Here is a 10571-nt window from a genome sequence, read left to right as displayed (position 1 = left end):
AAAGAAAGAAAGAAAAAAAGAGAAAAAGTTGAGTGATGGTGGCATGCGCCTTTGATCTCAGCATTCAGAAGGCAAAGGCAGGAAGATTTTTGAGTTCAAAGCCAGCCTGCTCCACCCAGTCTATGTGCCAACCATGGTGCCAGAAACAAGAGTATGAACTGATGACCAGAAAAGCAGCTGTTCTATATAGTAGAACTTACATGTGATTCTGAACCACTAGTCCCCACAAGCTCAACACTTAAGAAAAATCTTTAGAACCAACAGAGCTATACACATCCACTTAGCTTTTTGTTTTTTGTTTGTTTTTGAAGATGGGGTTTCTCTGTAGCTTTGGAGCCTGTCCTGGAACTCACTCTGTAGACCAGGCTGGCCTTGAACTCACAGAGATCCATCTGCCACTGCCTCCTGAGTGCTGGGATTAAAGGTGTGTGTCACCCCCCCCCCAAGCCACACATCATCTTGTAATCATATGTATTGAAGCCATTTTTGGCTTTTGTAAATACATTTATCAATGACATTAAAATTGATAATAAGTTGGATATGTAGCTCTGTGATAAAGCTTATGTTTTTAAGCCCTACCTAGATTTCAATCTCCAGTACAAAAACAGACAACAACAACAACAAAAACAAACAAACAAAACCAAGAAAACTGTGCTGGTGGCACACACCTTTAATCACAGCACTCAGGAGGCAGAGGCACACGAATTTGCCTGATTTACAGAGATTGTTTCAGGATAGTAAGGGTTACAAAGAGAAACCTTGTCTTGAAAAACCAAAAACCAAACAAAAACCTAAGAAACTGATATAAAACATCTATCATGTATTTATACATCAAAACTTCAAAATACTTGGGATAAACAAAATGTCTGTACATAAGTCTCCCTCTCAGATTGTTATTTAGAATTTAAAAAGAAAGAAAATTTGTTGTGATATTTTGTGTTCTGAGAAATAAAGCCAGCCAGGAGATTAGAGGGTGGAGCTAGCCACAAGTTAACCATAGAGGTCTGGAGGTCTGTACAGAGAGGAGACAGGAAGTAACAACACAGGGCAGAGACAGGATCTCAGTCCTTCAGGTTGAAGGATATGGGTAGGTAAGAAGTGACTGTGGCTATTCCTTTGCTTCTCTGATCTTACATCATTTACCTCGATATCTGACTTGAGGTTTTTACTCCTAAGACCAATTAGGACATGCTTCAGGAATTCCAGTACATGCCATAGTGTAGATGACTTTGACAACATTATATTAAGAAAAATATTCTAAGTCAAGAACAAATGGGCAAATATTGTACAATCTCATTATATTTGGTACTTAAACTAGTCCAGGGGCTGGAGAGATGGCTCAGTGGTTAAGAGCATTGCCTGCTCTTCCAAAGGTCCTGAGTTCAATTCCCGGCAACCACATGGTGGCTCACAACCATCTGTAATGAGATCTGGTGCCCTCTTCTGGCCTGCAGACATACACACAGGCAGAATATTGTACACATAACAAATAAATAAATAAATAAATAAATAAATAAATAAATAAATAAATATTTAAATAAATAAATAAATAAACTAGTCAAATTCAGAGACAGAAAATAGTTTGGTGGATGTAAGGAGCTGAGAAAAAGAAAGGAAACAAGTAAGGCTTATTTAATGGATGTACAACTTCAGTTTAGGAACATTTCTGGAGAAACAGACAATAGTGAGGAGTATGGAATTATGTGCGTGTACTTAATGTCATTGTGCGGGTTAGTTTTATGTCAACTTGACATAAAACTATCTGAGAGGAGGGAACCTCAATCAGAAAATGCCTCCATAAGACTGGACTGTAGACAAGCCTGTACAGCATCTTCTTAATTGGTTATTAATGGAGGGGAGCCCAGGCCATTCTGGGTGGTACCATCCCTGGGCTGGTATTCCTGGGTGCTATAAGAAAGGAAGGCTGGAGGAAAAAGAAAAAAGAAAAAGAAAGCAGGCTGAGTGAGCCATCAGGAGCAAGTCAGTAAGCAGCATCTTCTATGGCCTCTGTTATCAGCTCCTGCCTCCAAGTTCCTACCCTGTTTTCTTTCAATGATAGACTATAAATACTGTGAAAGTATAAGCTGAATAAGCTCCTTCTCCCAAACTTATTTTTGGTCATGGTTTTTATAACAGCCATAGAAAACCTAAGACAGTCATTCAACCATATACTTGAAAATGGTTCAAATGCAGGGCTAGATGTGGTTGTATTGGTGGGGTGCTTACTTGGGATTCAGGAAGAGCTGGGTTCTAAGCCCAGAATCACCCCAGCCCCCATATAAGAAAAAGAAAAACAATTGGGATGGTGGCACACATGTATAATCCCAGTATCTGGGAGGTAGAAGAAAGATGATCAGAGATTCAAGGTCATCAGGCTAGAAAGAAAGGAATTTAAGTACTAAATTTCATGTAATATATTTTAGTACAATGAAATCATGAGAGTTGTTGTATATTATCAACTAGTAATGTTAAAAGTAGAGCCAGAGAGATGACTCGAGGGTAAAGTGCTGATCATTTGAGTTCAAGTCCATGGTGGAAGCAAAGAACCAGTTCCTTCAAGTTGTTCTCTGACCTCTACAAGTTTGCTGTTACACATGTGCCCATACATACACATAATAAATAAAGGTAATAAAAAGCAGTAATGCTGGGATGGACAGATGGCTCATTGGATAAGAGCACTAGATGCTCTTCTAAAGAACCTGGGCTCAATTCCCAGCAACCATATGGAGTTTACAACTGCCTGTAACTCCTGTTCTTACGGATCTGATACCTTCACAAAGACATACATGCAGGCAAAATACCAATGCACATAAAGTAAAAATAAATAAATAATTTTGAAAAAATTATATGCTAATACTCAAACACTACAACCCACATAACTGACAAGGTGAGGCCATCAGTTCTCACTCTGATACCAGTTTACAACATCTGAGCGTTAAATTTTTGTTTGTTTGTTTTCCGAGACAGGATTTCTCTGTGTGGCCCTTGCTGTCCTGCAATTCACTCTAAGATTATCAGGCTGGCCTCAAGCTCACAGGGATCAGCCTACCTCTGCCTCCCGAGCACTGGAATTAAAGTTGTGAACCACCACTACCCAGCTGCTAAATAAAATCTTAATGACTATCCATACAGGCAGTGTCTGCACATTGTTCTTAAAGAGAAAAAAAGGAAAACATATACATACCTCTCATTCTGGAAGCAATATAAATGTGCTTACCTCCACTTGCATATTCCATGATTAAGTAGAGTGTTTTTTCTGTTTCAATGACCTCGAACAACTTCACTGAAGGGAAAGGAGAGATGAGAAAAAAGAACAACTGTATGTACAAAACATGTACCTATAAGCTACAAATATACCCCAGTTATTTCCTGCTAAAGGTTTTAAAAAGCTGGCTCTTATATGCTTTTTAGGGATTAAAAAAATACCCTGTTTTACAGAATTTTGTTAAAAAAAAATTTAAGCCAGGCGATGCTGGCCCAGTTCAGCAGGCAGAGGCAGGCAGATCTTTGAAAGTTCAAGGCCAGCCTGGTCTACAAGAGCTAGTTCCAGGACAGGTTCCAAAGCTACAGAGAAACCCTGTCTCGGGAAAAAAAAAAAAAAAGAAAGAAAGAAAAAAACATTACAAAAGAACAAAAGAAGAAGAAAAAGAAACCATAAAAATAAAGATTAGTTTTGGGTGTTGAGAATGTGCTCAGCAGTCTGGCCATATGATTACTTTCTCACTTCCTCTCTTCCTGTTACCGTCTATGATGCTGTCTGTATAAGCTGTAAGTGGGCTGTCCTTCCATCAGCTCAACCCTGTTCTTCACTTTTCTTACCTATTACCCTTTGGCAAAGGCAAGCCCTTTCTTCTGTTACTATAATTTTAAGGAGACTTCTGTAACATGGGGAACTTAGGCAACTCTCAAAGAACTAGGTACCTTTCTTTGTTAATATTCTGAAAGTAAAACTAGAAATAATTAGAAGGGGGTTATATGACAATTAAATATTTTTATTTTCTTTTGTGGTACTGAGAATTGAATCTAGGGTCTCACAAATACTAGTCAAGCATTATCCCCAAACTTCTTCTTCTTTTTTTTTTTTTTTTTTTTTTGGTCTTTTGAGACAGAGTTTCTCTGTAGCATTGGAGCCTGTCCTGGAACTAGCTCTTGTAGCCCAGGCTGGCCTCGAACTCCCAGAGATCCGCCTGCCTCTGCCTCCCAAGTGCTGGGAGAGTTGCAGGACAGCCAGAACTACACAGTAAGACCCTATCTCTAAAAACCCAAACCCAAATAAAACAAAACAAACAACAACAACAAAAATGATTTTCAGGGGATGGGGGTCAGTGGGATTTTACTATGACGACTCCTTTCTTTAGACAGAACTTTTTCCATTTCTGCTAATTTATAAAGCCATCAATGAAAGGTAAACGTATTTCTAAAGGAATATGAAGTAAATCTCTGAAGCTATTAAGTCACTGTTGCACACATCTACTTAATTTTGTTATTTCCTTTAAATTTTTCTCAAAAAATAGGATGCTAGTCATTTATAATTAAACAATTTTTTGATGATTTAGAAAGTAAAGGCAGTATTGGTATTTTTAATATGCAAAAGCAGATAATGGCTGTTTACTTTTTTTTATTTTTATTTTTTACAATTTACTTATTTATTGTGTATACAGTGTTCTGCCTGCGTACCAAAAGAGAGCACAAGATTTTATTATAGTGGGTTGTGAGCCACCATGTGGTTGCTGGGAATTGAACTCAGGACCTCTGGAAGAGCAGTCAGTGCTCTTAACATCTGAGCCATCTCTCCAGCCCTACACACTAGCTCTTCTGAGAAAATTATCTTAATGCAATATGAACTGAAAAAAATTAAATTTAGCCAGGTGGTGGCAGCGCACACCTTTAACCCCAGCAGGGAGACAGAGATCAGCAGATCCTCTGAGTTCAAGGTCATTTTGGTCTAAAAGAGTGAGTTCTAGGACAGCCAGGGCTACATAAAGAAACCCTGTCAAAAAGAAACCCTGTCTTCAAACACAAGAAAACAAACAAATAAACAAAGAACCAAAACAAAATTTAAATTTATCACATTTAGTAAATAGAGCACTGGGATTAATGAGAGTTTATTTTACACTTGCCTAGTACACAGAGGTACACTTTGGTCCCACGGACAGTAGTGATCAAATATTTAGAGATGAAATTCTGAGTAGTAGTGATAAAGTAAATTTTGGTGAAAATTTTGAATCAAAAATCCAAAATTTGGGGCTGTAGAGATAGAGGGCTGGGTGGGTAAGAGCACTGACTGCTTTTCCAGAGGACCCAGATTCAATTCCCAGCACCCACATGGCACCTTATAAGTTTATGTAAATCCAGTCCCTGGGCGACCCTAACACCTTCACAACGTTGCACATAAAATAAGGTTTTATGTCAGATGGTGGTGGTGTACACCTTTAATCCCAGCACTGGAGGTGGGGGGAGGCAGAGGCAGGCAGATCTCTATGAATTCGAGGCCAGCCTGAACTCACAAGAGCTAGTTCTAGGACAGGCTCCAAAGCTACAAGAGAAACCCTGTCTTGAAAAAAACCAAAAAACCAACCCAAACCAAACCAACAAAAAATCCAAATTTTAATGACTATCCTTAAAGTGTTGAAATAAAAAACAAAGAAAGGGCTTCTTTCCATTGTTATACTTATTGTAGTTTTTCTTTTTCTCTAACTATATATTTATGGATTCTCGCATGTATATTTTTTCGTTAATATCGCTTCAGGGTGATAGTAGCATTTTCTGCATAGTACTGCATAAAACAACAATGTTTTTTATTTACATATTTTATATGCATTGGTTCTTTGTCTATAACTATGTCGTGTAAGGGTGTCAGATCCCCCTGGAAATAGAATTACAGTTGTGAGCTGCCATGTGGTACTGGGAATTGAACCTGGGTCCTCCGTAAGAACAAGTGCTTGTAACTGCTGAGTCATCTCTCCAGCCCCAAGAATGTTTTAAATGACAATGACTAATTTAATCAAATTGAGTGCAATCTATTTGCTTAAGTATATACTCAAATTAAAAAAATCAATGTGGTGCTAGGCGTTGGTGGCACAGGCCTTTATAATTCTAGCACTTCGGAGGCAGAGGGAGGTGGTTCTCTGCGAGTCTGACTGAGGCCAGCCTGGTCTACAGAGTGAGTTCCAGAACCATCAGGGCTACACAGAGAAACCCTGTCCCAAAAAACAAAAACAAAACAAAACAAAAAAATATTCGGTGTGGGGTCTGGAGAGATGGCTTAGCGGTTAAGGGCATTGCCTGCTCTTCCAAAGGTCCTGAGTTCAATTCCCGGCAACCACATGGTGGCTGACAACCATCTGTAATGAGGTCTGGTGCCCTCTTCTGACCTGAAGGCATACATGTAGACATAATATTGTATATATAATAAATAAATTTAAAAAAAAAAAACTTAAAAAAAATTCGGTGTGGAAACTTTTTGTCTTCTGCAGCTATATGTTATTTTTCTTTTCTGAGGAATTCATAGGTTCTCCAAAACATGACATTACCTATCTCATTTACTCTTGAAATATTTTAGAAAAAGGAGCATTGTTTTATAAAACCGCAGTTACATTATTTAAAAACCCTATTAGGATATATAGAATCAAAAGTTTTCATAGGTGTGCATGTTGGTCAATTTGTGTTTCATTTTGGTCCCACAATTAAGAGGACAGAAAAGGGTTCTTTCCTTCTCTTTAACCACCTATCACAGTTAAGCACAGGAAGGACAAGCAAATAGCTCCTATACCAATTCCGTTAGATAATATTATCCCATCTTTTATATACTACTTTATACAAATATTTTCTTAGGAACACAGACACAGTAAATTTCTTTGAAAATATTATCAACTAATGAAATACAATTAGATTTCCCAATACACTAAAAAAATTAATCAGCCTGATTATACATACTCCTATGGCATTAAAGCTTAAGACAAGTGCTTAAGAGGTGGCCCAGTGTTTAAGAGCACTGACTGCTCCCCAGAGGACCTGGGTTCAATTCCCAGCACTCATATGGCAGGCTCACAACTCTCTGTAACTCTAGTTTCAGGAGATCTGACACTCTCACACAAATATACATACATGTAAACAAAACACCAATAAAATAAACAAAATTTTAAAAAAAACCTTAAGTCAAAATGTTTAATCCCTGTAATTTCAAAGAGCTAGTACAAACAGTAACTTGTATATATTTTATTAAAAATATACCTGGGTTGGGGGAAGTTCCTATCACTTCAGAAATACACGTTTAGCTTTATGACACATTTTCAAGACTTCCAAGTATTTAAGAAAATGGAAAGTACCTATGTTTGGATGATTTAAAATCTTCATTATTCTTACTTCTCTGAAGAGCTAAAAAATAAAAAAAAAAGACAAACTCCTATGTTATTAAATGTTATACTCTGCTTACAGTAAAAATTTAAGTTTTTCTTAGATAACTGCTTCATTATTTATACTACTCTATTCCTAAGAACAAAATAATACAGAAATTCAAAGTACATTTATAACTTATTACCAAGCAGTATTCCAAAATGTTTCCATTAATGGAAATGGCAGCAGTCCTGAGGGGAACAAGAACCACACTCTGAATTTATTTTCGCATCTTTTTTTTGGTTTTGTAAAACAGGGTTTCTCTGTAGCTTTGGAGCCTGTCCTGGAACTAGCTCTTGTAGACCAGGCTGGCCTTGCAGAGATCTACCTGCCTCTGCCTCCCAAGTGCTGGGATTAAAGGCGTGCACCACCACCGCCCTGCTTATTTTAGCATCTTAAAAACAGTTTGTGATTAAACTTTATGTTAACAGTTTGTGAATAAACTCTGATTCATTATCTATACCTAAGAGCCAATAAAAATATATGCAATCCATGGGGCTGGAGAGATGGCCCAGCAGTTAAGAGAACTGCTTGTTCTTACAGAGGTCCTAAGTTCAATTCCCAGCACCCACATGGCATCTTACAACCATCTGTAATGAGATTTTGTGCCCTTTTCTGGCCTGCAGAACACTGTATACTTAATAAACAAATTTTTAAGCAATATAAAATAGGTCCTTTCTTCTTTTACTTTTTTTTTTTTGGTTTTTGAAGACAGGGTTTCTCTGTAGCTTTGGAGTCTTTCCTGGAACTAGCTCTTGTAGACCAGGCTGGCCTCAAACTCACAGAGATCCACACCTGCCTCCGCCTCCCGAGTGTTGAATTAAAGGCGTGCGCAGTCACCACAACCCAGCAATATGGGTCCTCTTGAGCCACACCTCACATGCGGCTACACTTACTGTACAACTCGTTTTAGCCAATGTGATAGTAGCAAAATCAAAGTGAGCCGAGCAGGAAAGTTTGGCCATCAGGTTCTCCCATCTTAGATCTGTGTGAAGCTTCTCCTACCTCTTTCAGGATGAGGAGGTAATACAGAGAAAGACTCTCCTCGGACCTGAGCCTATGCCAATCCAACAGCACACAGCTACACCAGTTAACCAAGATGAGACCGTTACACAACTGGCTCAAGCAGGATATACAGAAATGTACAAAGAAAAGACAAGTGTGTGGTGGAAAAACATGCTGGCAAATAAAGGCAATTATTTTTTAGAGGATTTAAAAAATATTTTATGGATATGAGTGTTCTGCCTGCATGCAAGTGCTGCAGAGACCAGAGAGTGTATTAGATCCCCAAGAACTATAGTTACAGATGACTATGAGCCACCTCATGGGTGCTAGGAACCAAGCTGTGTCCTCTGAAAGAAAAGCCAGTTCTCTTAACTACTGAGCCTTTTTCTTTATCTTCCTACCCAGTCAAGGTCCAAGTACGTAGCTGGCTTGCATAAAACTTGCTAAGTAGATCAGGATAGCCTTGAACTCATAGAAAGCTACCTGCCTCTGCTTCCCAAATACTAGGATGACAAGTCAAGCACCATCACACCCTTTGTTAGGACTGGTTTTTGCTTTTTGCTGTTTTCAGCAATTTGGGGTAACTGTCTAAATGTTAAGTAGATCAGAACTTCACAAAGCTATGCTTCTTCTCGGCTGCAATCCCACAGAGCACTTAGTCCTCTGTTAAGAGTGAAGAAGGAAGTTAGGGAACTTACAGCAGGGCTCCTTGGGTGCCATGAACAGTAGTGTGCTGGGTCAGCAGAGGATTACTGTCTGCAGTACTAGAGACTGAACCTAGGACCTAAGGCAAGTGTACCACCACTGAGGTACATCACCAGCCCACTATCTCACTTTTATTTTAAGACAGTGTCTAAATTTTGCAAGCCAGCCTGGAACACATTCTGTAGAGTAGGTTACATTAAAATCATGGTGAGTTTCCTGCCTCAGTTTCCCAAAAAGCTGGGATTAAAGACACAGGCTACAGTATCTGGTGACTGTTTTCTTTTTAAAGCTAGTGTTTGTTTTGGAGCCACTGTTGGTACTTAAGAGTTCTGCAGCAGTGATGGCCTTTTTGGTATCTTGAGGAAATCCTAGTTATGGGATACTCAAGGAATTATCTATTTTACAGGTAGAGAAAACCATTTAGTGCCCTTCATGGGGTCTGCAGTACTCCTTGCCACTAGGCTACTTGGGGGCACTGTTGCTTCAGCTTTTATAAATCAGTAGTTTTCAGGGGCTGGAGGGTTGGCTCAATGGTTAAGAGCACTCGTTACTATTGCAGAGAACCAGGATTTGATTTTCAGCACCCATATAGCAATTCACAACTGTCTGTAACTACAGTCCCAGGGGATCTAACACCCTCTTCTGACCTCAGTGAGAATCAGACATAATACCATGCACAAACATATGCAGGCAGGTCATACACACAAAATAATGTTAAAGGAAAAACAAAACAGTAGTCTTCAGAACTCTGTACATTGGATTCATCTGTGGATTCTTTTTTAAAGACCAAAGCTTTCTTCCCCAGATGGGTACTTTCCTCCCAGGAGCTCCTGGCTTTAAGGGTTGGGACAATAGTGACAGTGCATTAGAATGAGAATGGCCTAGGACAGACACTCTTCTATGAGGCAGACTGTTTTAAATTTTTTAATTAATTTATTCATTTTATTTATTTATTCTCTTAGGTTTTTTGAGACAGGGTTTCTGTGTAGCCTTGGCTGTCATGAAACTTGTCCTATAGTCCTGGCTAGTCCTAAATTCACAGAGATCTCCTGCCTTTGCCTCCTAACCCTGAGTGCTGGGATTAAATATATGCACCAACAGTGCCTGGCCTATTCATTTTACTTAATGCATGTTTTGCCATCTCTCTAGCCACAACACAGCCTTTTTTAACGAAAATTCCTTCCCCATGAGTCCTGTAAGTCCTGAGGATTGCTTCTACCTGCACTGCTAATTCCTTCCTTCCCTCTGCGGGACTCTTAGGAACATCCCCTGGACTTCTTTCTCCAACAGCTCAATACAGACCACTTACAACATCAGGGGTACACCCACACACTGAGACAATGGGGATGATCTTTCGGGAATTCACCTGGTCTTGGTTTAGCCTGGGTCTGAAAAAGCATGGGATAAAACCGGACTTACATAGCAGACAATGAGGACTACTGAGAACTCAAGAACAATGGCAATGG

General features: G+C 39.1%; 1 protein-coding gene across 8 annotated transcripts in view; it reads right to left on the bottom strand.

Annotated features, from left to right (window-relative positions):
- Positions 1-10571, bottom strand: part of Mark3 (microtubule affinity regulating kinase 3) — a 93567-nt gene that overhangs the window by 43033 nt on the left and 39963 nt on the right. For all 8 annotated transcript variants that reach the window (XM_013346113.2, XM_005343575.3, XM_026781322.1 and 5 more), the window contains exons 4-5: positions 7329-7377; positions 3218-3283 (exon numbers count right to left, since the gene is read on the bottom strand). In XM_013346113.2, the coding sequence (XP_013201567.1) occupies positions 3218-3283; positions 7329-7377 (115 nt within the window). The remainder of the gene's footprint in view (positions 1-3217; positions 3284-7328; positions 7378-10571) is intronic.

This window comes from Microtus ochrogaster, chromosome 1 (genome assembly GCF_000317375.1).
Source record: "Microtus ochrogaster isolate Prairie Vole_2 chromosome 1, MicOch1.0, whole genome shotgun sequence".
Lineage (NCBI taxonomy): Eukaryota > Metazoa > Chordata > Mammalia > Rodentia > Cricetidae > Microtus > Microtus ochrogaster.
The sequence above is the reverse complement of the archived record's forward strand: the minus strand, read 5'-3'. Positions and strand labels throughout refer to the sequence as shown.